We start from the raw sequence: 27,257 nt of genomic DNA, 5'->3' as shown, positions 1-27,257 counted from the left end.
TATGTTGCCTAGCAAATGTGTCCAAATCCAAATAAAGCAATAAATACAGACTCTGTATCAACAATCATCTCCTCACTCAGACCAGAGCTTCAGCTGCAACAATAATGATGTAAAATTGGAAGATTTAATCAGAGGGATGATCACACTGCTGCAGAGTTTAACACATCTAGCTCCTGTTTTGTAGAAAATCCCCCAGATGTCTCTCGACAGTTAGAGGACAGGCTGTTTTTGGGAAACTGCTGAATCATAACTGAATAGATTAAAGTGTCCTTTAAAAAAATGCAAGAATGACTTTATCGCAGCTCCCCGCAGAGTTCCTCAAAATGTTTTTTTTTTCTGTCAGGTCACTGATGATAATTTGAAAGTCGATGATTCTTCAAAGAAAAAGAAAAAACAAAACAGGGACCAGCAGCAGCAGCAGCAGCAGATCCCCAGTGTGACTCCAAGCTGGTTGGACTGATTCACATCCCTGTCTGTCTCCACTGTGGTTGTCAAATAAAGGAAGTAAAATAGCCAAAAAGTTTAAAAAAAAAATGGTGGAAGAAGACTTGGTGTAGAGATACTGCATTACAGATGACAGCGGTTTTTAATATAAAATTTTAATTTGATAACAAACTTGTGACTCAGGTTGTCAGATGACGCATTTCTGTTATGCAGACGCTGCTACAAACGCTGCTCGTTCAGCTCAGAGGAAAACTGAAATAAATTGTGAGCAAAAAAAAAAAAAAAAAAAACTCTGGATGAAACAGCTCAAAGACACACGAGAGATTTTATAATCATTTATCAGTCGGTTACGCCAATAACACACACAACGTAGCAGCACTGACAATGTCTAGATAGAAGCTCAAGAAGAGTCTTGAAGTGCTTTTATTTTGAAATCCAAACTTTTCAGAGTAATAGCCTTCATAATATTGTATGGTATTCATTCCCACAGGAAAATCCAGTCTGAGAGGCGTTCATCTGAGTCTGTGAGAGTTTCTTCTCTCCCAAAGGCAAAAGGAGAAGAGGATTCTCATATTTCCCACAGCACTTAAACGCAGCATCACACTTGAACAGTTTGCCACCTCCTCCTCCTCCTCCTCCTCCTCCTCCTCCCTGGTCAGTTGGCTTTGGGGAGTCTGTAGACGCCTGCAGAGACCATCAGCTGATGGTCCCTCACCTTCCTCTGCAGGAAGGCCTCCAGCTCGTTGACGTCCATCTCCGTAACAACGGGCCCCGTGGCGACGAACATCCGGAGCATAGAGTGGATCCGCTCCAGCGTCATGGTGTCGAGGTTGGTCAGCATGGCCTGGATGTAGGCCCAGAACAGCTGCAGGGACAGAGAGCCAGTGTTTTAGAGGCGTCTTGGCATCCTGTGAACTGTTGTCGTATGTTTGACTCTATGTGTGTGTGTGTGTGTTTGTCAGAGATCGACCCCAGTACTTGAGTAAGAGTACAAATACTACTGGTCAAAATTTACACCGTTACAAGTAAAAGTAGCTCAGTCGACATGTTACTCGAGTAAGAGTAAAAAAGTACTTGCTTTTAAAGGTACTTAAAGCAGAAGTAAGCGGAATATTTGTGTTAATATAAGTCTTAAATAGTTATATCTTCCGACAGCAATCACTTACATAGAGTGTTTGGTCTGAAACACGGGTCTGTCAGTCACTCTGCTCTGCTGTAAGCCGAGGAGAAAACTTTCCTTGTATCCTACAACCTTTATCCAATGAGGAGAGAGAACGGCATAAAGGGGCGGTCCTCTCTGTGTGTGCAGCCAAGGGATGCGCGTGAATGTGGTGACGTAGGGACGAGGACCAATAGATCCATGACGAGGGCGGGGACTGCTAACTCCATCGGCTGACAAGAAGTTAGCCAAAACGACCAGATCGCTTACTTCTGCTTTAATTATCCAAAAGTACATGCTTTTAAATTTACTTTAAGTAAGAGTAAATTTCTTATTTTTCACATCAATGAATTACTATAATTTTTTCTAAATGAATTTAAGGACCTTTTAACTCTTGTTTCTGAGAATGAACTCTTTGAAACCACCTGCACTGATGTGCTGCTTTTAGGGGTTAGGGTTTCCTTCTTTGACAAACACAGCTTGTGTTCAATAGGATTTTAGAAAAATAAATAAATAAGAGCAGACCTGAAAGTAACGAGTACTTTTCAGCCTTTCTAGAAATGAACTCGAGTAAAAGTAAAAATATGTGTCTTGGAAATGTATTCAAGTAAGAGTAATAAGTACCAAAGGAATCTAATACTCAAGTAAAGTACAAATCCGGTCGTTTTGGCTAACTTCTTGTCAGCCGATGGAGTTAGCAGTCCCCGCCCTCGTCCCTACGTCACCACATTCACGCGCATCCCTTGGCTGCACACACAGAGAGGACCGCCCCTTTATGCCGTTCTCTCTCCTCATTGGATAAAGGTTGTAGGATACAAGGAAAGTTTTCTCCTCGGCTTACAGCAGAGCAGAGTGACTGACAGACCCGTGTTTCGGTCCTAACACTCTATGTAAGTGATTGCTGTCGGAAGATACAACTATTTAAGACTTATATTAACACAAATATTCCGCTTACTTCTGCTTTAAGTAGAGTACTCAAGTACATTTACTCCGTTACTGTCCACCACTGGTGTGTGTGTGTGTGTGTGTGTGTGTGTGTGTGTGTGTGTGTATGGTGTGTGTGTTGTGTGCGCACCTGCAGCTTCTCCTCCCTCTGCTCCGACTGGGTGGTGGTGTTGGAGTCTCTCTCCTCGTCGCTGTCGATCAGCATCACTCCTCTCTCCATCTTCTCCTTGGACGAGCCCGTCTCCACCACGTAGTAGCGCCCCCCCGCCTCCTCCCGCAGGACGCCCTGCTGCTGCCACAGCGCCAGCTTCCTGTGCACCAGCTCCTTCGGCGCGCCCAGCTTCATGCTCAGCTCCTCCAGCGTCCAAGAACCTGAGCGAGAGAGTGAGTTGAGTGAGTGAGTGAGCACACACACAAACGGACCACAAACGTTGGCTCGGACTGAAACACCTCAGGTCTGTTCTCACTGAATCAAAGTCGCCGACAGCACAAACACAAACACAGACTGGACTGAACCTGACTTCACGACTCAGAAGGAACTGTTGTTTGGTTTTTCACAGGGACGTGTTATTGTGTGACACCGCCTGAGTTATTACAGGGATGCAAACAGCGCGCCGAAAAGCGAAACTCGCTTTTTTCATGACCAATTAGGTGACTTGTGTGAATCGTTCAGATCCGAAGAGTTTTTGTTTTTGAGTTGGGGGGGGGGGTCTCAGCGTCTCAGCTGGGGTCAGTAAAATGTTTTTCTAACAGGCTGACAGTGACAATCACGTGAAACTGAGGCGAACTCATTCATGGTCTCTGATTATACTGGTAACAGCCTTCCTATTCACCTCCAATGTGTCAGGCAGGTGTCTCCCACGGAGCTCTGCCCCGTTTCAGAGGTGAAGGAGAGACGTCGCCTCCGTGATGTAGGATGTGTTCAATTAAAGTGAAACTAACACATTATATAGACCTATATGTCCATTACACACTGAATGGGATGTTAAATCCCATGTCTTTATTTCTTCAGTGTATTTTAATAGTAATAATTATGACTAACATTCAGTGAAGACCTAAAATTCAGTATCTCCAAAATTGAAATATTGCAATGGTTTTTATTTTTTTAAAGCATTTTTAATATAGAAATGTTGGCCTTCTGAAAACTATGTCCATCTACTGTATATGCACTCAATACTTGGTTGGGGTTGAACTACTGGAAATTGACTTTTCTGTGATATTGTTAATGGTCATCTCATCAAATACACAATCCAACAACTCCAAAAGGCTGTGGTGGACAAGTTGTGACCTGCACATTCACCACGCTATGAGATAATAACAGAACGTTACCAGACAGAGTTGTTTTAGAGGGAAATTCAGAGACTGCTTGATGAAAAACTGCCACCTACATTTTTTTTAAATGTAGGTGTTTCCATTACCTGTTTTTTATTGCAATATTTAGGTTTTTCTAGGGGTTAATGGAAACACAACTAGTGTCTGAACTCATTCTTTAAATTTATAAAACATCATGATTTGTAGCGTTTAAGTGCTATGGGAAATATGAAATATGAAAATCCTGTGTAATCTCCCACTGGCAGATTTTTCATTCTCCATGAGTTTACAGTGAAGAAGCCTCGGTGCAGTCGGCTGGTGACTACAACACAATAGACAATATCGTCATTATAAATCTAAATCAACATGTTCCATCTTAATCTCGTTAAGATGGAACGGGAACAGGAACTGGGAGACAACGAGGATTTCCCAGAACGCTTCCCAGGATCTTCACTTAACTTAACTTAATGATAAAATCAGATTCTGGGAAAAAAAAAAGAAAGAAAAAAAAACGTTAGGCCGACTGGGAAACGAAAGATGAGGTCATTACTTTTCTCCTGGAAGTGCAGGATGATGGCGGCGTGGATGGGCGACACGGTGAGGTTGGTGAGGGTTCGATCCTCCAGCTCCACGTCCAGAGTGACCGAGCCGAGGTGCGGCTTCCAGCTCAGCGTCCGCATGGCCTGAAACACAGGAGCAAACAAACCTGTTCCACAATACGAACGTAAACCTCAGCACGTAGCATTAGACAGTTTTTTTTCAAATCAAACCATATACAAGAGGTAAAATATCTAAACTCTATGGAATAATACAGAACGTGAATAACACATTGTCGGACTCATTTAAAGAGGCCTGGGGGAGAGAATTGGATAGGGAAATTTCAGATGAGATATGGGAGAATTGTATCAAAAATATTCATGGTAGCTCAATCAATGCAAGACATAATTTGATACAATTCAAGGTAGTACATAGATAGACTACACTATTCTCCCTCCAGGTTGCAGAAAAATATTTCCAGATGTGTCATCCCAATGTATTAAGTGTCAAAGTGAAGAAGGGACACTATCCCACTTATTTTTGTCATGTCATAAGCTACAATCACTTTGGGGCGGCTTGTTTGAGTTCTTCACTAAGGCCTTTAAACATCCATGTAACCCAGACCCATTCACCGTGTTGTTTGGGGTTAGGCCAATCCAGATAATGTGAAAAGTAGTTGTGAAGCTAAGGCTATTTCCCTTTCAACATTGTTAGCCAGAAAGCTAATTAATTTTACAGTCTTGGAAATCTGAAAGTGCTCCTACATTTGAAATGTGGTTGAGAGAACTGGGAAATGTATTACACTTGGAGAAAATCAGGTATATTATATCTGCCAAAGAGGAAATATTTTTTAAAGTCTGGCAACCTTTTCTCGATTTAATGTCTAATACAGGGTTCCTACAGCTAAAGCCAAGTTAAATTTAAGACTTTTTAAGACGTTTTTAAAGCCACTTGAAATGAAATTTAAGACCGACTTCACAAATGCAACAAAAACGTTGACGACAATTTTACCCACTTTCCTATGGTCCAAGGTAAAGCGACTGCTACATGAATGATTGGAGTGGGGGGGGCTATGAGTGAGTGAGTGACATCATTTAACAGCTGTGGAGTTGTGGAGAGATGATAAACTAAAAAATAACATATAAAATAAAGGACACGTTTGCTCGTCGGTACTGTTTGTTTCCATCCAAAGTGATTCAAATAACTGGGAAATGCGCATTAAAAGAAATTTGAGTTCTGTGTGTTTCCATTAAAAGTACGGACTTTGGTGAAAACTACAAACTCGCGCAAGTTTACCGCAGCTGTCCTTTCAAAATAAATGCATAAAAAGTCTTATGAACTGTCTTGGGAGCTGGTGGCGGTGAGAGATTTAGCTGTGACGGCCGCCACTAACTTCTCTATGTCAGAATGTTACCAATTATTTTGAGATTTGAGACTAATTACAATCATAAAATCCCACTTACCAAGTGTTAAATCAATTTTTCAAAGGTCTTAAAAATGTTAAGACATTTTAATGCCAATTAAGGCCTTGTTTTTAGATTAATGAATTCAATGCCTTTTAAGACTTTTTAAGGATCCGTAAGAACCCTGTAATAACTGAATTAGTGCTATTCTGCTGTTGTGCCATTTATTTTATACATACTATATGTCCTGTTTGTCTCATGTAAGAAGAAACTGTACTGTTCTGTTTAGCACCACCATCTCTTGTTAATTTGTATCTATTTTTTCTGTTAAAAAAGCAATACAAATAATAAATACACAAGAAAAAAAAACTCCTTCAGCTTCAGTTTCTCTTCTTGTGATTGTTGTGTGACGCTTCTCAGCAGGCGAGCGCCACCTTGAGCTTCTCGTAGCGGTGCGTGTAGGCCTCCATGGCCTGGCAGACGACCGGCGGCAGCTCCAGCTTCTCCTCCTTCAGCTGCGGCCAGAACTCGGAGGACAGGATGATGGACGACAGCGAGAGCGGCGGCTGCTCCTCCTCGCTCAGCCGCGACTCCTCCTCGCGGATGTTACTGTTGATCCTGCGAGAGTCGGCCATGTCCTGGACCAGAGAGAGAGAGGAGAGAGACTGAGTGTTTAGATGTTACTTAGAGCCTTGGCGTGTGCGTTTATGGGCTTAGTGTAAGTGCACAAGTGTGTCCCATTTCTCCAACGGCCAAAAGTACAGCAAGACCGCACCTGAGCGGTATTTGGCCAAGTATAAATCCCACAATGCACCAGCTGGGGAAGTCTGCTGTCACCGGGAGACACAATCCATGTTTGGGAAACACCACTGGATAAATTTCAATAAAATGAATTTGACTTTCTATCTCATAATTATGACTTTTAAATCTTATATAACGTACTTTGTAGGCTTCATTTACCTTTACATCTGATCATTTTTGACCTGTTATCACATAATTAGGAATTTTCTCTATTGATTATAACTTATGTGAATATTTTTCATCACGCTCTGTTTAAAGAGACAACGAGGAGTTTGTATTTGGTTATAAAAGAGTCTCATATTAATGCGGATGAATCTATGTTACCCACACTTGTTAATGGGTCCATTTTCGATAAATATATCGTTTTGTCTTTATAGTTATTTTGATATTATTATTTAGTGGTCGACTCGTCCAGCATTTCCTAGTTTCGGTTTTACAGACGCTGCCCGAATCGCCGTTTAACTACGACGGTATCTGATCGTCTTTGAACCTCCGACTTTCATTCTTGAGTAATGAAAACATTCTTGGCAAATGTTTTCGCTTTCAGCCGTCTTGTGCCGGTCCAAGAATTTCACCGTGCCCGCAGAGGCTCATGGGAAATGGAGTGTAAAAACACTTTGCTTTCCAAAACTCCTCGTAGTCCCTTTAATCCGATGTGTTTTTCTCTTTTTTTTTCTTACGGAGTTGTGTTTACACATTTATGATTCGAATCTTGTGCATAGAGACACTTTTGGAGTAGATGAGACTGTGATCCAGCAGCACTGTTTATTAAAACTGTTGCTGTGCTGTGTGTGTGTGTGTGTGTGTGTGTCGGAGTTGTGCTAGTGTGCACAATAGCACTCAGATGACAGGCTGCACTTGTCAAGTTTGTCCCGATTGCTTCTAAAGTGCACTTGGCCACTTCGTACATGCTGCACATTGTATGGGAATGTACGTTCCACCAGCAAAACGTCACCAAAGTGTGTGCGTGACCGAGAGCACTCAGCCAAGTGTGGAGAAATGGAAAAAGGCCCTGAGACGCATCACGGAGACAGTTTTATTGTTTCCTGTCCCTGTCCACAGAGGGAATCACAGATTTACAGTTGAATCCTATTTTATCTATTTTCTGTCGTAAACACGAGTGAAAGTCGGCTTCTTCTGCAGCTGGAAACCTGAGTCAGTGTTTTCAGATCACTTGTGTGTGTCAGAGTGTGTGTGTGTTTTTACCTTCAGCATGACCTCACAGTAATGCATGTGAGACTCCCCGAACCGGAGCTTCAGCAGCTCCACGTTACGGATCTCCCTGCAAACACACAAACATGTCGAGGTTGAATAAAAAACACGAAAGTGATTCAAATCTGAAAATTAAATAAAATCTATCGAGTTAAACCTTGGACATCAGCGTGTGTGTGTGTGTGTGTAGACGTACCTGGCGGTGTTGTAGTTGAGCTGGTGCAGCAGGCGGTCGGCGAGCACGGCTCTGTATTCGTCGATGAAGATGTCCTTGCTGCCGTAGATACTGACCAGGAGGCTGATGATGTCAGACGAGCGACGCTTCGAGCCCATTTTATCTGACAGACGTTCACAAGAGACACGTTAGTTAGTTAGTTTGTCAGATCGTTGAACGCCACCTGCACATTAACACCAGGGTTCCTACGCCAAGTATGGAGAAGTATGGAATTTGATTTTATACATTTCCAGGTCTGGAAAAGTATGGGAAATGGAAAATATTGTAAGGAAATCGATTTATTTATTGGTTTGGTCTTAATCTGAAGTGATTTGGGTTAATTTGTATGCCATATTGTACCTATCTACCTGGAAATTATTTGGTTATATAATGGCATACACATTCAGAACAATGAAAACAAATGATTAATTGCATGATTTTTTTATATTATGCACATCTATTTACTCAGATATCACAAATTGGAATTTTTTTTACCGAGAAGTCTGGAAAAAGTCTGGAATTTGGAAATTTCAAATGTGTAGGAACCCTGTGACACGCCCGTGATGCGTTCACTGACCTGGCACGGCGTCGGTGGGGTCTGGGGTCCAGTCCTCCGGGTGGTTTCCCTCCTCGTCGCTGTCCTGCATCTCCAGGGTGACGGGGTCTCCTCTCGACAGCTCCGACGCCAGGTCGGTGCAGCCCTCGGCGTCTCCGGTGAGACCGGCGACGATCTGTCTCACCGTGTCCTCACGCGTCCTTGAACGCACCACAGAGGATTAAAACAACGTCAGCTGTTTGAGTGTGAGAGTAGAAACCGTCTCTACTCGTCTGTTTGTGCTTTCGATCAAATTCTACGCTTTTTATTTTCATCTTTTATAGTCGTTCTCTTCAAATAAAGATTTATTTATTATTGTTAAGGAGTTGTATGTCACTTTTTTTCTTTCTTTGAAGGCAAATAAAAAAAGAAAAAGGGACACTGACCTGAGGTATTTGCGGATGGGCTGGCAGGCGACCTGCAGGATGACCATGGACGGGTCCAGCTCTCTGAGCGCCTTGATGGCCGAGATGTAAACGGTGAGGATGTCAGAGGTGTGAACTCCTGAGGACAGACGGAGACACAGAGACAGAGATATACGTATATTCCATAAATTATCTTCCTTTACTTTTTTTTCTCACTTTAAATCTGTATAATTGAGTTTATGTTCTATTTATTATCATTTTATCGTACTGCATTATTCTACAACTTTTGATTATAAGGGTTAAGATAATGTGCAGCTGTAAAAAAGAAAAAAAAATTATATGAAGGGAAATGGATTTGTCATGTTACCATTGTGAAAAAATACATTTTTTAATAAATAAAGTAAAAAAAATAAATAAATAAAAAAGATTCATTTTTTCTTTGATTTTGTCTTAAAAAAGTATTTTTCCGGTCTTGAAAAAGGGCGGTCGTCTTATATTCGGGTCAGTACGGTTTCATACGAGCTGTAAACTCGGCTCACTGGCGCTGACCTGGGTGCAGGAGACGACTCTCAAACGCTGCTTTTAACGAGGTGAGGAGCTGCTGCCTCTGATTGGTTCGTTCCAGACAGAACTTCAGATCCTCGATGGCAGCTTTGGATTCTGGGAAATCTGAGAAACAGGAAACAAGGAAACCTCAAACTCAACACGTGGAAGCAGAAACCTGAGGAAGACGATTGTTCCTTTAGTGTGAGATGAGTTTTTAAGGATTTACAGAACCAGTCGAAACCGGTAACGAGCCGTTTCCTCTCTGACCTCTGATGATGCTGAACAGCTCCTCGATCCGCATGTTGACGTAGATCCTGCAGAAGAACTGGTGCATGTGGCATCTCCACTGCTTCAGGATGGAGCTGGTGGGCTGGCCGCTCTGGCTGCTGGGAGCGCCGGGTGTCATGGGAATCATGGGAACGCTGGGAACGCTGGGAACGCTGGGAACGCTGGGAGCAGGGACGGGACCCTCCGAGTCCGTCTCACTGGCAAACACTTTGCTGAGCCAGCCCAGCACCAGCTCCAGCCACTGACACACAAAAACACACACAGGATGAATCAGAGACCACACAGCTAACGAGGAGATAAAACTTATTTAAAGGGATAGTTCAACATTTTGGCAAATTCTCCTATCCTACCTATTCGTAGCAGTAGGTTCGTCACCTTTAATTATCGGTGCATGTTGTTTTGAGATCAGCGGGGCAGAGACGTGAGCTGCTCAGTGAACACAATGGAGGTGAACGGTATCCCCGGTATACCCTCATCAAACTCATCAGATACACAATCCAACAACTCCAAAACACTCTGGTGGACAAGTTGTGACCTGCACATTCACCACGCTATGAGATAATAACAGAACGTTACCAGAGTTGTTTTAGAGGGAAATGCAGCCGGAACTACATCCCAGACACGGCTGCTGGGCGGAGTGATTTCAAAAGCGCAAGTAGTTCAGAGTATTTGCTTCATGTGTCGTAATGTTACATAATGTTTCATGATTATTTCATAGCGTGGTGAGTGTGCAGGTCACAACTTGTCCACCAGAATGTTGTGGAGTTGTTGGATTGTGTATTTGATGAGTTTGATGAGGGACAGGGGACCTGTACCGTTCACCTCCATTGTGTTCACTGAGCAGCTCACGTCTCTGCCCCGCCGATCTCAAAACAACATGCACCGATAATTAAAGGTAACGAACCTACTGCTATGTTGAAAAAAGTTGAACTATCCCTTTAAGTTTCACAGACGTTGTTGTTTCACCTCCTGAAACTCCAGCAGGAAGGAGCACTCGTACTCGCCCCTGCAGTGCTGCTCCATCCGCTGCTCGATGAGCTTGTGCAGGATGGAGGTGACGGCCTCCGAGCTGACCCACTCCAGCAGCTGCAGCTTGGACCTGGAACCACAGAAAAGATCAATCAAATTATTAATTATCAATTAACAACATAAACATCAAATGGAGAGTATTAAAGTTTGCTGACTTAGTAAAAATTAAAACTGCACAGATAATATACAAAGCCAAGAAAAATTTACTCCCAACCAAGAATAAATACTACATAAAAAGCATGTGTATCTCTGTGGCGGGAGTAAAACTGTGAAATAGCTTGACAGAGGATCTCAAACAAAGCAAAAACATAACACAATTTAAAAATAGATTAAATCATAGTATGATAGAAAGCTATAAACAGGATTGATTAATTGGGTGTTGATTGCAACTGTAATGCTGTTTCTTTATTTATTGTATTTTTTGGCTTCATTTGTTAATTATTGGATACTTGTTTCTTTCTATGACTCTGAAACCATGAAGAGCTCTAATGGATTTACTGAAATAATTAATTAAAGGGTAGTAGGCATTTATAAGCTATATAGCTTCAGCCTACACCTTTTCGATCTATTTATGAACTAGTTGAACGAATGATGGTTTTATGGAAGGTTGACTGACTGTGATTGATGCTCAACTGTAAACAATTTTGTGTAAAAGATCAAATAAACTACTACTACTACTACTACTAGGGTTGCAAAATTCTGGGAAGTTATATTTGGGAATTAACAGGAAATAACGGGAATATATGGGAATAAAGCAGAAATTTACAAAATTGAAGGTTGGCCCTTAACGAGGAACTTAAATATAGTTGGGGAAAATTTCATTTTACTTTTTGAAATCTGTTGAAATGTCGTGTTTTTTATTAATTGTATTATTTTGCATGGATGTCTGCTTATGACAAAACAAAATATTTACGTTTGGAAATGATACAGTTTGTTTAAATTACACCCAATTTTGAGTTAATTCCCATGAATTCCCGATAATTCTCATAAATTCCCATAATTCCCATGGAAAGTTTCCAATTTGGAATATTTCCAAAATTCCCAACCTTAACTTCCCATGGAAAGTTTCTGGGAAATTTACTGGAAATCTTCCGCCCCTTTGCAACCCTAACTACTACTACTAAGATAAATGTTTGACTGCGTCCACTGACAGGATGTGGCTGAGCTCCTGCAGCTGCTCCAGAGCCTCCTGACACCAGCAGCGCTGAGCGGGAACGCCGCAGCCGGGACAGACGCCTCCCTCGGGAACGTCGGCCCCGTCCTCCGTCTCCCCCTCCTGGTTCATGTAGACGGAGAACGTCCGGCTGTAGAACTCCAGCACGCGCTCCTGCAGGACGGGCGACGGGGAGAAGAGGAGCAGCGCCCGGATGATGGTGAAGGCCCGTTCCCGCAGGCCGCCGGGCCCCGGGCCGCGCAGACCGCCACGGCCCTCGTCCTGCCACGAGCCCAACCGCTCCAGACCGTCTAGAGGAGGAAGAGGAGGAGGAGGAGGAGGAGGAGGAAGAGGAGGAGGAGGAGGAAGAGGAGGAGGAGGAGGAGGAGGAGGAGGAGGAGGAAGGTTTGAGTGCTGCTGCTCACATTCATTCACATTCAAGGCAAGGTAAGGCATCTTTATTTATATAGCGCATTTCATACCAAGGCAACTCAATGTGCTTTACATAAAGACAAAACATTTAAAAAAAGAAGCATAAAACAGAATAAAAACAAACACTAAAAACAGAGTTAAAAGCAAGAGCAAATAAAAGTAAAAGAAAAGAAAATAGATAAAGTTTTAAAGTTCTTAAAAGAACTTCACAGAAAACCAGTGACCCCATCAGAACCGATCCAGTCCAGGGGCCAGATTCCCAAAACCTTCTTAATGGAATAGTTCACCAAAAAATGAAATTCACCCTCATGCTGATGAATACTCTGGAGTAGTTTTTTATTCCTCAAAGTGCATCTGGAGACCCGGGAGGCCGGTTCGTAGTCCAACGAAAACTTTATATGAGAGTCAATAGCACTTTAGCACATAGCACTTTAACTAGCACTATAGCACTTTATAACTTCTCAGTAATCTTTTGGTCCCCTTACCCACTCTTTTAACCGTCTATGGTCAGTTAACTGGTGGTTTATGTATCTCGTTCATATATGTTTTGTGTAAGATGTCAAGGTGTTTTGTTGTCCTAGTCCTGCCTCTTGTACTTTTTACTTTTTGTACTTTTTATCGTCATTGTTTTTTATGTCTAACATCAACCTGCCAATGGGACTGGGGATGGAAATTAGCCACTTGGCTACAATCCCACATATTTACATGTCAATGTCCATCAATATGTACTGTTCCCATTTTTACAAAAATAAATAAATCTGAAATCTGAAATAGCACCTGACACAAAAACGTCCATAAAACTACACAGAAACTATTTAATATTCCTCCACACTGCTCGTCCACTGCAATCCAAGTGAATCCTGAAGGGATATAGTCCAGAGTTTACTCGAAACGACTTCATTTAGGACATTTTTACAGCCTAAACAGTCTTGTATTGAATTTGCCTGGGGCGCACTCTCAGGTTCACACTGTAAAAATGTCCTAAATGACTTTTTTTCCAGTAAACTCTGGACTATATCCCTTCAGGACACTTGGATTGCAGCAGACGAGCAGTGTGGAGGAATATTAAATGGTTTTTGTGTAGTTTTATGGACGTTTTTGTGTCGTGACTCTCATATAAAGTTTTCGTTGGACTACGAACCCCCCTCCCGGGTCTCCAGATGCACTTTGAGGAATAAAAAACTACTCCGGATTATTCATCAGCATCAGCAGTCAACAATGACTGAATTTCATTTTTTGGTGAACTATTCCTTTAAGAATAAATGGTATTCTTGAAATCAAAGTTCTCAAATCTATAGGACATATTGGTGAATCCGCCCCAGGTTTCTACTTGCCCAGAAACGGTGCCAGTCGGTCCAGCAGCGTCCTGAAGGCGGTGAGCAGCACCCAGGCCCGGCCGCGCTCCTCCAGCTCGTTCTCCGGCTGTTTGAGTCCGGACCAGAACTCGGGAACCACGGAGGAGGACAGACTCATCTGCAGCGTCTCCAGCAGCCAGCCGCCCAGCAGCGGGCCCAGACCCTGACCACACAGCAGGGCCAGGGAGTCGAACAGGGTCCGGTCCGCCACCGCCGAGCCGGGGGACACCTGGACATGGACAGAGAGAAGAGACTCAGGATTCACTGTTGCACTCAGAACAGAAGTATTTATGTAATATTATTCTTACTACTGTTATTTGAACCTTTTTTTTTTAAATGGTGCTAAACATGGACCTGTGAACTCTCTTTCCTGCACTTTAATATGTTTTCTTGTATTCTCATCAATGTTTTTAGGGCAAATGTTTTGTACTTGTGTTTCTTTTTAGATGACTGTGGGCCTATATCTGGGGTTACTGTCCTTCTTATCTTATTTTAAGTTGTATGTACCCAGCTGTCTTATCATTTACCTATGAGCTACCCCACCCTGGATACTTTTATATCTCGTCTTAAAACTCATTTTTACCCCTTGGCTTTTAATACAGCATGAGAGTTGTGTGGTCTCTGTTCGTCTTTTATTGTATTTTTATATTTCTTAGTGTTTTGTCTGATCCTCTTTGTGCTTTTATATGCTTTTAATTTACTGTATTTTAACTTTAACTTTATTTATTTTAGTGTTTTTGTATCTGTTACTTGTGCAGCACTTTGGTAACCTTTTTGTTTTTAAAACATGCTATATAAATAAAGTGGATTGGATTGGATATGTTTGTTTCACAGTCTTAAGTGTGAATCTCTCGCAGTTGTTTTCCAATACGGATTTTAGTGCAAATGGCAAATAAACTCTGACTCTGACTTCTAGTCATGATGCGTTTCTCCTATTACTTCTTCTTACATTTGAATAAATACACCGGATATTAACAGGGACAGTGGATGTTGGTGGTTTGTGTAAAGACAGATGTAAAGAGCCGGTAGAGACAGAAAATAACCAAAAATCAGGGTTCCCACTCTTTTCTTTAAATCATTTTCCAGGACTTTTGCAGCTGCTACAGCCTGACAGACATGTTATCACACCATAACACTAACACATCCTATGACCCGTCCAGGCTTTGGAGAAGTCTTTTCCACAGCTGTATCTTATTTTGGACATTTAACCAGTTTGTTTCAATGTTTATTCTTCTCTCTCATTCTCTCTCCCAGAAGTCTGTATAAAGATGTGCAATCAATGGCTTTAACTTATCTATGAAATAATCTCTTACATGCTTAGAATAAAGACAAATTTATCATAGAACAACGCAAAAACATGTTGTTTTTGTTCTTTTAAACCACATCCAACACAGCTATCTGTAAACTATCTATCTGTCACTCAGCAGAGGAGACAATAGTTAGACAATAGTCGGTAGTTTTCAAGTTTTCACTCAAGCTTTTCCTGGACATTTGACAACCATATTCCAGGTTTTCCAGGAAATACACTGAGCTGAATTTAGCCGAACAATCGGACTAATTGCTGAGTTGTCTCGGTCACATCCCACTGACTAGTGATCAACGACACAAGCCAGTTTATATTAAATAGTTTAACATCTGAATGAGACCCTGCAGCACCAACAGGCTCCCTGCGTGCTGCCTTCACGGTCCTCCTGCTACAAACACACACGCACACAGAGTCAGAGAAACGTGTTGGCTGATAAATAAACCTCTAAACATCTCACCAGAGCTGCTGTGACAGTTTCCCAGGCATCAGCGACCCCGTGTTGAGACGAAGATCCGGAGATTTCGACCGAGTCCGATTCCATCACAGTTTCCTCCATTTTCTGGCTCTTTCCTCAGAGACAACGCGACTTGTAATTTAACATTTAATCTACAGACACTTTGTTGTGTTATAATAACGCCGCACACGCCTGTCTACAAGCAGACATTGTGCTGTATTAATGTTTAAACTAATAATAAGCTCATGTCTTTTTTTTTTTTTTTTTTTTTTTTTTGTTATGAACATGAAATAACGTTTGCGTATCGCGGGTTTACTTCTACTTCTTCGTTGGATTTCGTCTTCTTCTTCCGATGAGCTGCGGGGAAAAACCGGAAAGCAGATGCTCAGACGCGCCCCCCACTGTTGGCGGTGCAGGTAGTTTTATTTTGAAAATCCACCGGAAGTATTTACAACAGGTATGACGTGAGCTTGACTAACTTGCCTGACTTGCCCTCTAGTGGCCACAGCGATGAACTGCAACACCCCGTTTAAATCCATGGTAACCGTTTGATACGCTATCCGTGTAACATTAACTAGCATAATTATGACAATTGCGTTAGATATTCGTATAATAAGTTATTTTAACAACCGCTGTCTAGCATTTACCGATGAAAAGTGCCAATCTCAGTCTGTATTTATAATTATTAATGGCGTGCCCTCTAGTGGTCATGACAAGTAACTACAACTACATGCTAAAATCGTAAAGCTAGCGATGTTAAGTGTAGTACTACTTCCGGTTTCAAAATTCAATGTAAAACGTTACATCGTCACCGTGTAATCACAAATTTTGGCCACCCGCGGACAGTGGACACTCATAATTGAACATTAACGAGTAAAGTTACTAAATCTACAAAAACTACAAAAAAAAACTGTCCTGTTAGCCTTGTTAGAGTTGTTCCGCTGGAGATTTGTGTGTGTAACTTTTTACAGTCTATGGTGTAACCATGATTACCGGTAAGTCCGCCCTCTGGTGGCCACAGTTTGTAATTACACCTGCTAGTCAAGCGGAAATATTAAGTGTAGTATTACTTCCGGTCAAAGCACCAAAATAAAACTTTTGCAAACGATGTAATTAATTACGCACTGTGACCACAAGACGCCAGTGTAGAGACTTGGGATAACTACGACCTAATATTTAGAATTCATTGTCTTTCCTCCTTTTACAACATAGCTACAAATTTACAGTTCATTTTACTTTTTTACTACAGGCCAGGGCAGTCGACATTCATGATGACCGCAGCAAGTAGGCCTACACCTTCCGGTAAAGACTTTCAAAATAAACTATCAATTTGAGCGTAACCGTAGTTACGCGATTTGTATTCGGGAATACGGAGGTTACGCTCATGGATGTAGGGTTACGCATAGATATATATAAGAACTAGATGACTCACCCCCAGCTGTTTCCCAAAGACACGGCGTAGCCAGTACGGCGGCCATCTTGGAACGGGCAACTCTCTCCCTCAGAGCACTAAGCCTATGGTGCATATTCTGCTATAATGACCACAACTTACTCAGTTTTTGTCCGATTTCAAAATGGTTTGATTTTTATGAACGTTTATGCAGTTATGATGCAGCATATTTAGAATCACGGATAATTTTAATAATATATATTTTTTTGTAAAAGTAACATTTTAGTGACATTATGCAAATAGTTAAAGTAATAGCTACATATTGATTTATTTTACACAGAGTTATGAATCGTTTTTTTAGTGCAGATGACTGGATCACATATCTACTGCACTGTAACTGCAGCCAGAGTCAGAGCAAGTTGCCCGTCCTCATATGGCCGACTGTGAGCTACGCCTGCGTGTAGTCAGATCCACCCCCTTGGGGTTACGCTCCGCGACCATAGACTGTAAAAAGAATGGACGTAGCGTCCGTGACGTCACCCATTGGTTTGGGGGAGTCTGTTTTGTGCCGCTACTACGGGGGTTTGAGCCGCGCCATGTTGGATTCTACTTGCCATATTTGGAGCGGTGCGGCCGTTGGCCGGCCGAGAGCCCGCCCACTGGCCTCGAAGCAGCGGTCGCCGGACCTGTCACTCAACGGTTCTGCGCCCTGATTGGCCAGAACTTTAAACCTAATAACAGTAAAACTGTAGAGTTTAAAAAAAATTCACCCCCCTCAGAGTGTGTGCGGGGGTAGAAACTATCGATTGAGACCAAAAAAATGAAATGTACCAGGCTGTAAATATGTTTTTTAAAGCTGTAAAATCGGCTATTTTAACATGGGGCTCAACTGGAGTTGCTCCCTTCTGGAGCCAGCCCCCAGCGACAGCCGAGGGTATTGCAGCTTTTTGAACGCGGAAGTGAGCTTCACTTCTCAGACCGACAACTGCCCCCTTGTCCGCGACAGGCGTAAATAACCGGATTCAGTTCGTGGTGCGTTTACGTGCTTTTCTTAAGCGTGGTTGGTTGGTTGGTTGGTTGGTTGGTTGAATCGGGATAACGACGCCGGGACACCCAGCGGCTCTCACAGAAACATCATCATGGCAGCGGAGTGCGAGTGAGTTTGTTTTGACAGAAGACAGCATGTCTCAGTAACACCATATTGTTCATTTAACCTGCTCGGTGTCTGTCACGGCACTTCACCCCAAATCTGATGTTTTAAAAAAAAAAGAAAAGAAAAGAAAGAAAAAGAAGTGTGGGGTTGGTCAGTCAGAGCTGCTGCTGCTGCACAGTGTCCGAGCTAACATGCTAACGCTAAGTTAGCTCGCTCCCGGTGTGAGCTCGGTAAATAACTGTGAATAAATAAACAGACAGACAGACAGGTGCAGAGTTTAACTGCTGCGGGTTTCTCCTCCTTTTCTCCTCCTTTTCTCCTCCTTTTTCCGCAGTGTTCAGTCCGAGATCGAGGTGCTAGAGTCCATCTACCTGGACGAGCTGCAGGCGGACCGGAGAGAGGACGGGTGAGACAAGCTGTTATCTGTCTTTTCAGCGTTTTTTACACCTGGTAACATGTCACACACAGAGACACAGACACATGGACACAGAGACTCCCATCTTCTTCATGTAGAGTTACAGACTGTGACAGGGAACAGACTGAGGTTTTACTACCTGTTCCCTACAGATGCTTCACTGTGTCAACAAAAAATACCTGCAAAACAAATGACAGAAGCTGATATTAAGAGATATTATATCCTGTATCAGACCCTGGTACCTGTGAGGAGGAGGGTGTGTTCAGTGACCTGTCATCACAGTTACACCTCAGTTAATTTCACATGTTTTAATGCAGGGGTCCTCAACTAGTCTCACTCTGGGACCCACATTTTCCCATGATCATTAAGTCACGACCAACTTTCATAGAATTCAAACCAAGATTTTTTTTAAGCCTTTAAAAACTCATTTTGCTCTTTATTGAGCAAACTGCATTTCAGAGCACATGAATGAAACTGAGGAGGATTTAAAGGAGAATAAAAAAATATCAAACTGCACAAAATGGAGACCAACAAAATGATATATTTGACTTCTAATGCATCTCTGCATTCAGAGCATGTTCACAAAAGTGAATAAATATCAAATTGCACAAAATAAAGACCCACAAAACAAAACAAGATTCACTGCATTCAGGCCACATTAATAAGAAACTGAGGAGGAGCATTACAACTGCATGTGTTCACGTGACGCATGCCTTTCAATATAAGTTATTTTTCAAAATAAAAGACATGTCCAACATCAGATGTGCATTAAATATAATTTACTTTTTTGACCAGCTGTCCGCGACCCATCCAGAACGGGTCCGCGACCCACTTTTGGGTCCCGACCCACCAGTTGAGAACCACTGTTTTAATGGAAACCAAAGATTCAATAAATATTATATGAGTGCTCCTTCTTATAACAGAAAGACTAATAATATATTTAGCTATAATATATAGGCTACTCACAAGACACAACTTGTGTCACATCCCGATCTGCCATAGCTGAACTAAATAAGACAATGAAAAGAACATAATCATGGGGAATGTACATGTAAATGTGGGAAACTAGGCAGGGTGTGGGGTTTTATGTTTTACATTTCTATGTATTCGTGGTGTATGAAATGTGGGAATGTACGTAAAGGAATGTAATTTGCACTTCTCGAGGCCGTTTGTACACAATGGTGAAAACAATTTTCCTTGTAAAGGACAAATAAATTCATCTATCTATCTAACACAGGGTATCCGCGGGGTCTTAAAAAGTCTAAAATTTGAAAATCGAAATTTTAGGCCTTAAAATGTCTTAAATTTGTTGAATTATTGTGTTCAAGTCTTAAATAATTTTAGACATAATGGTCTTAAAAAGTCTTAAATTTGAGCTGGTGAAACCTGCAGAGACCCTGTAACATTCCCATGTTTTGCATATTCTATGCTATAAAACAGTTTTCTTGTCTGTAACAACATCTATTGCACGTCTGTCCGTCCTGGGTGAGGGATCCCTCCTCACCCTGAGGTTTTCCTATTTTTCCCTGTTAAAAGGGTTTTCCATGGAGTATTTCCTCAGTCGATGTGAGGGTCTAAGGGCAGAGGATGTTGTTGTGATGCCATGTGAAGCCCTTTGAGACAAACTGTGTGTAAAAATGGGCTGTACAAATAAAATTTCCTTGCCTTTCCAATGACCATAATTTAAGCAATAATTGTCAAAAAAACAAATGTGTACAAGCTGAAGAAGAAGCGCAGCTGAGATGAGGTCGTCCAGGATTAGAGCAAAGTTTAAACTTGAGGTAAATCAGCTTCATCAGTTGAATAATTTCTTGTAAATTCTCTGTAGCAAACAAACATAAATCCCCCATATGTTTAAATGGAGAGTGTCTGCTCACAGCTCATGGTGTGTGTCTCTTTGTTGGACCTTGTTGATGCTGTTTTTGCTGCGTCGGCCTTGTTGACGTCCGACTTTAATTCGGCCCACTGCGTCAGCCATTTTAACACTGTTTCATCAGTTTTCTTTACTGTAAGGTTAGCTGCAGATTTCAACTCTTCTAAATCTTCAACTGTTACACTTCAACATTCATGATTTCTACATTTTCTTCTACCTTTTTCTTCCGCTAATTCAGAATTGTTTCAACAATTTCTTCAGTTCATGCTTCAGCAATGGCATTCAGCTTTCAGCATTCACCCGTATTTCCTTCAGGAAATGTATTCTCTAGTTTCTGGTAAACTGTCTGTATGAAACAAACATAAATCCTCCATATATTTATATATATTTAAATGGAGAGCTCACAGTGTGTGTCTCTTGTTGATGCTGGTTTTTGCAGCGTCGGCCTTGTTGGCGTCTGACTTTACTTCGGCCCTCAGAGGTTTCTCCTTGTAGTTTAGTTTATATGTATTGTTGTTAAAGCAGCTGCTGCTCTCTGTCCTGCAGGAGCTGGGAGGTGAGTCTGGTCCTGTACCCGTCCACAGGAGAGGACTCTGTCTCCCAGTTCGTCCGACTCACCCTGACTCTGACCCTCGATCAGCAGGTACCTGTCTCTGTGACCTTTGACCTTTGACCTTGTTGGTCCAGGCTCAGGATTTGATTGAGCAACATGAAAGAAACAAAATGCAAAGTGTTCGTTATTGTTGAATATTCGCTGATCTGATCAATATAAGTGAAGAGTCTCTGTCTCTGTCTCTAGTACCCGTCGTCTTCTCCGGCCATCTCCATCCACAACCCCCGCGGACTCTCTGATGACAAACTCAGCAGGTGATGAACTGAAGCTGTCGACTCCGTGTGTGCGTGTTTTATATAACCAGTGTGAAACATTATAATCACGTGCATCCTCTCTGTCCTAGTGTCCAGAAGTGTCTTCAGGTGGAGGCTCAGTCCTGCCTGGGCTCACCGGTGTTGTATCAGCTCATCGAGGTCATTACACGGTTTTATTCTTCATTATTATTTAATAGAATATGTAGATGATCGTATGTGGAGTTAATGTAAATGATACCATGACATGATGTTGTGGTAACCCTTTAATTTACAGGCCGTTATTATGTGATGATATCAAAAAATAGCAGAGAAATAACAAGTAATTTTGTCATTATGTCTAGAAATAGCCTAGAAATAACAAGTAATTTTGTCATTATGTCTAGAAATAGCCTAGAAATAACCATCAATTTCATAGTAATGTCAAGAAATAGAGGCAAGAAATAACGATTGATTGTAATTGACAACTGCAAGGACTTGGTGGAGTAAAATTCTGGCCTTTCCCAAAAAATTCAAAGCATAAAAAGCACATGTAATCTTTTACCTTCATCAAAAACATCACATTACTATGAAATTGACCGTTATTTCTAGGCCATTTCTTGACATTATGACACAATTAATTGTTATTTCTAGGCTATTTCTTGACATTATCACATAATTAACGGCCTGTAAATTAAAGGGTTACCGATGTTGTTTGTATTAACCGTCCTCCATCTTTATTTCTTCTCCAGAAAGCTAAAGAAATCTTGACTGAAAGCAACATTCCTCATGGAAACTGTGTCATTTGCCTTTATGGCTTCAAGGTGAGCTGTCGGTCACAGCGTCCTCGTGCTGTTCAGTGAAATGAAATGAAAAGTGCTTTAATGTCTCTTGTCTTTAATCATGATCACAAATATTCCTGTGCTGTGTGTGTGGTCAGGAGGGGGAGACGTTCACCAAGACGAGCTGCTACCACTACTTCCACTCCCACTGCCTCGGCCGCTACGCCAGCCACTCGGAGAGGGAGCTGCGCCAGCGGGAGAAGGAGCTGGAGGAGGACAAGACCAGAGAGAGAGCCGACTGTCAGGTTTGAGTTTGAGCTGCTGCTGCTGCTGCTGCTGCTGCTGCTGTGGTCACTCTGGCTGTCTTTACACTACATGATTCAAGTGGCCCAATTATGATTTGTTTTCCTCTCAAGTGGCTCAGATTGGATCTGTAACATGAACGTGTAAACGGGACAAATACGCCCCTAAACTACCTGTTATATGTGGAAATAAATCAGATACAAATCGAATTATCAGCCAATACGTCTGCAGTCTAAATAGACAGATCGGATCTTTCCTGGCAATGCGTGTCCTATGTCGTACATCAATTATAATATTAATTGCCGTGCCCACGCATTTCGCCGAACCTCTGTAGCCTGTGACTGACACGTGGGTCTGACCTGGACTATTTCATTTATATGCGAATCGAAGGCAAGCGAGGGAGTGCGAAAAAAGAGAGCGTGTTAGAGAAACACCAGATTTCACGTTTGCCTACCGGAAAAAACTGAAACGAGCCGATTAGAAATCAAGAGAGGAAAAACAAACAATGTACATAGTATGTGTCCAAGAGGCTTTGTCCCGTCCTGAAAAAGTTCACTGGCTTATTTCCTCTTCAGCAGGTTGTTTCACGCAGGCAAAGCAGGTGTAAGTGCAGATATCAGATCTGGGTCACTTCTGATAAAACATGTAAATAGATAGTTTAAAAAATCAGATATAGGCAACAAATGGGAATTGGGCATCGAGGCCTGTAGTGTAACGACAGCCTCTGTGTCGCTGAGAAACACCGAGTCCTGACTCTGAGTCCTCCCACAGGAGCTGACCGTGGTGTGTCCCGTGTGTCGAGAGCCGCTGGCGTACGACGTCGATCTGCTCCTGACGTCCCCGGCGCCACAGCTGCCTGAGGTGACACCAGCTCCGATCCACTGTTTGAACATCTCCAGCTGTTTCTGGGAAATAAAATGTGTGTGTTTTGTTTTGTGTCTCTCAGCTGGACGAAGCAGCGATCGGCTCAGAGTTTCAGCGCAAGTGGATTGAACTCCAGAAGCTTCTGGAGAGACAAAGGTCAAAAGGAGGAATCATCGACCCGGAGGAGGAATCGAACCGTTTTCTCATCCACATCAACGAGGTGAGGACCAATCAGCTGGACACATGTCAGCAGTGTAACATGATGTCTGTCCATGTCCGAAGCCTCGATATCAGACTCCAACCACCAGACAACTTCATAAGAACCTACACACTGTTATTGTAAAGCCAACTCTCATTTTATTGTCAGTTTAATATTATTAAACAATATTTTATTTCAGAAATCATCCACATACTGCAATAACGCACCTCCACCTGGAAAACACAGACTGTCCAAGTTTTCTTTCAAGGCAGCATTATAAATTGTAGGACTTTCACAATACCCAGTGGGTAATCAAGTCCACGTCCATGTCTTCCCCTTGAAAGAAAACGCAAACCAGTACTGTGATTCCTTTGCACTGGAACGCTGAAAAAAGCATTTGCCAAATCAATAACAGAAAACCATTTACTTGTTGGTGGAACTTGTGATAAAATAGTATGTGGATTAGGTACATTTGGTACTCGAGCATGCACCGTTTTTAATGAGGTTTAATGAGGTTACAAAATCCTCCTTTTATTTCTCCAACTACAAATCACAGTGTTAAAATACAAATTCAGTTAAAGGGATAGTTCAACATTTTGGCAAATTGGCCCATTGCCATAATCCCTATAGTCATAGCAGTAAACACGTTACCTTTAAGTCGGTGCAAGCTATTTTTAGAACGGCGGAGCAGAGCCGCGAGCTGCTCAGAGCTACGCTACGGAGGCTCATGGGATTTCTTGGTTTCCCTCATCAAAGTTTTGACCTGCACATTCACCACCCTATGAGATAATAACAGAACGTTACCAGCCTCCAACGGGAACGCGCATCAGCGGTTTTGCATGAATTTATCTCTAAAACAACTCTGTCTGGTAACGTTCTGTTATTATCTCATAGCGTGGTGAATGTGCAGGTCACAACTTGTCCACCAGAGCGTTGTGGAGTTGTTGGATTGTGTATTTGATGAGTTTGATGAGGGAAACCAAGAAATCCCATGAGCCTCCGTAGCGTAGCTCTGAGCAGCTCACGGCTCTGCTCCGCCGTTCTAAAAACAACTTGCACCGACAATTAAAGGTAACGAACCTACTGCTATGACTATAGGGATTATGGCAATGGGCCAATTTGCCAAAATGTTGAACTACCCCTTTAATGTTTAATAAAAACATTTAAATTGATTCATGCTCCCACAGCCTCCATCTGTCGCTGAGAACGGAAACCTGGACGCGGACCCGTGCCCCGGCCCCCAGGTGTCCTCGGCCTCTAACGTGTCCCCTGATGGCGGCGGCGGCGTGAGGACGGAGCCGTCTGTTCCCCCCGGACTGTCCCACTGCAGAGGAGGTCAGGGCCCGAGGCGCCATCAGCACCAGGCGAGGGGGGGGCCGAGGAGGGGGGGCCGGTCCAGACCGCATCACGGCAGAGCGGCGGCGGCCCCCGTCGCCGAGCAACTGGACAAACTGTCTCTGTCCTCGAACTGGCCGGACTGGACCGAAGGGCCGGTCAGAGCTCAGCGGACGACCCTCGACCCTCAGATGCACCACGTCGCCAACGCTGAAAAGCTGAGGAATAATGTAAATATCAAGCCACTTGATTATTATGAGTACTGGTGCTGAATACAGCAACGGCCTCTGACTACAACACCAGCAGAAACTGTGGACGAGCTGATGAGAGTTGATATTTCACTGTTAAAGTTTGGCTGATTAGAGGATTGATGAATGTAATAATCCACAATAATCTTACATTTTAGCAGGATAAATAACAGTAGTGTTGCTTACTGGTGCAAATGTGGAGGTAAAGTCTGAATGAATCCAAACTACATCTGTGGTGTAAACTGCTCTTAGGGGGGACACTACAGATGAATAGTGTAAACATTTTAACTAACAGACATCACCATGAAACTTCCCAAGTTTATCACTTACATTAAAGCAGAAGTAAGCGATATTTTTGTGTTAATATAAGTCTTAAATAGTTATATCTTCCGACAGCAATCACTTATATAGAGTGTTTGGTCTGAAACACGGGTCTGTCAGTCCCTCTGCTCTGCTCTGAGTCGAGGAGAAAACATTTATCGTATCCTACAGTTTTTATCCAATGAGGAGAGAGAACGGCATGCAGGGCTGTGTGTGCAGCCAAGGGATGCGCTTGAGTGTGGTGACGTAGGGACGAGGACCAATAGATCCAAGACGAGGGTGGGGACCGGATCGCTTACTTCTGCTTTAACTAACAGATATCACCATTAAAACTTCCCAAGTTTATCACTTACAATAAGGCAAATATTTTTTGTATTACAAGTTTTAATTGTCAAATATTTTGTTTAAATGTGAGCTCAGCAGACGACCCTCGACCCTCAGATGCACGTCGTCGACGCTGCTGAAAAGTGCGAGGTGAAGCCGCCGCGCAGGGACGTCGTCCACCACCACGCAGAGTCGGCTCTGGAGACCGAGTGCCAAAACGACAACGCCGCCGCCGCCGACTCTGCAGGCGGCCGAGGTCATCGGGGAAGGAGGAGGGGCCCTCACCGCCCCGCAGCGCATGGCGGTGGCGGCCCTGGATCCTCACGATACCACTGGGACGGGCGGCCGTCGAGAAGCAGAGGAGGCGGCGGGGGCAACAGCATGTACAGCAGAGGAGGCGGCGGGGGCAACAGCATGTACAGCAGAGGAGGCGGGGGCAACAGGGGACACGGACGCGGCTACCAGCAGAAGGCGGCGGCGGCGGAGAGGGAGAGAGGACGAGAGGAGGTGCTATGACAAAGGGCAACAGGAGGGCCGATGAACAAACGTGTGTGTGCCTCCATCATGAGTTTACATAGATTAAAGCCCTGCAGCAGCAGCAGAAATGACATTCGCTCTAGTGTCCTCACCTCCTCCTGCACATCGCCGCCGCCGCCATCGCCCCGGTCTCTGATTCGTCCTCTCATGCACACCGATATCAGACACCGATGGTTGTTGTTTTTTGTTGTGATGCAATATGACCTGAAAGAACCACGAATTAAATTTCCTCTGGACGTCAGCGTGTTTTCATTTCATGTCTGTCTGTGATATTATTTACATAAGAATCACTGACATGTGAAAATAACGCTGTAATTCGAAGCCACCGGACAAGGAAATGTTGTATTTTATTACATTTATGACAGATCTGGTTACTGTATATTTTCTAAATATATAATTAACCTTAAAGGTGTACAGAAATGGCCGTTTGTCTGTTTGTCGCGCCGAGTTGTCACGAGCTGCAACACGAGTTTACCCGAGTGAGGAAAACGAATTTGATTGGTCGTTATCGAGCGGGCGGGATATTCAAAGCTTGGGGCGAGCCCGAGCTCCGTGTGTGTGTGCGTGTCTCAGACGTTTGAATGACGGATTACGGATCCAATATCAGTGGCTGGTGAATCGTGTACAGGCTGACGTATAATCCGTGCGCCTGCATTATCCAATGCGAAAAAAAAAATACACACTTTCATCCCGGATTTACTCAAAAATAGAATTTTGCACAAAGTTTGGCCTACAACGTCTGAAAGATGAGTTATCACATTAATTTTATCACCCAAAGTGGGCTCAAATTCAATTTTCTTTTCTGTACACCTTTAACAACTTTGCAAGACCATCAGGGCTACATTTTTAGGATCTTATGTTTGTGTCAATTTGTCAAATTATTATTAATTTAATGCTTAATATAATTCTTTATTTCAGACAGACAATTCAGAAAATTAACACAAAAAACAGGAGGAAGTACTTTGAACAGTACTTAACCATAAGTTACTACTGCAATTATTAAAAATACTTTTAATGTCAATATGTATCAACAAAATGAAACCAAGCTTTTGAATCTGGCATCATCCAATGTCAGTGATTCTGTTCTTGGCAATATATGCAAATTAGCGCATATTTGAATT

At 42.7% G+C, this 27,257-nt stretch overlaps 2 protein-coding genes across 2 annotated transcripts; one reads left to right on the top strand and one right to left on the bottom strand.

Annotated features, from left to right (window-relative positions):
* Positions 1-810: 810 nt before the first annotated feature.
* On the bottom strand, positions 811-15,850 carry anapc2 (anaphase promoting complex subunit 2). Its single transcript, XM_083977891.1, has 14 exons — positions 15,553-15,850; positions 13,769-14,018; positions 12,001-12,313; positions 10,787-10,919; positions 9,800-10,061; positions 9,536-9,655; positions 9,008-9,125; positions 8,604-8,782; positions 8,009-8,150; positions 7,807-7,882; positions 6,234-6,437; positions 4,410-4,542; positions 2,679-2,920; positions 811-1,309 (listed from the first exon to the last, which is right to left on the bottom strand). The coding sequence occupies exons 1-14, from the start codon at positions 15,649-15,651 to the stop codon at positions 1,100-1,102; spliced, it is 2,481 nt and encodes an 826-aa protein (XP_083834017.1). The 5' UTR covers positions 15,652-15,850; the 3' UTR covers positions 811-1,099.
* Positions 15,851-18,011: 2,161 nt separating this feature from the next.
* Positions 18,012-26,372, top strand: rnf25 (ring finger protein 25). The gene is made up of 11 exons (XM_083977894.1): positions 18,012-18,095; positions 18,427-18,498; positions 20,927-21,023; positions 21,180-21,247; positions 21,337-21,406; positions 21,976-22,047; positions 22,164-22,310; positions 23,080-23,169; positions 23,255-23,392; positions 24,559-24,936; positions 25,696-26,372. Exons 1-11 carry the CDS (start codon positions 18,079-18,081, stop codon positions 26,113-26,115), a joined length of 1,569 nt encoding a protein of 522 aa, XP_083834020.1. The 5' UTR covers positions 18,012-18,078; the 3' UTR covers positions 26,116-26,372.
* The last annotated feature ends 885 nt before the right edge of the window (positions 26,373-27,257 follow it).

The sequence above is a fragment of the Trachurus trachurus genome (assembly GCF_905171665.1).
Source record: "Trachurus trachurus genome assembly, chromosome: 8".
In the NCBI taxonomy this organism is placed as follows: Eukaryota; Metazoa; Chordata; class Actinopteri; order Carangiformes; family Carangidae; genus Trachurus; species Trachurus trachurus.
This window is presented reverse-complemented; position numbering and strand designations above follow the sequence as displayed.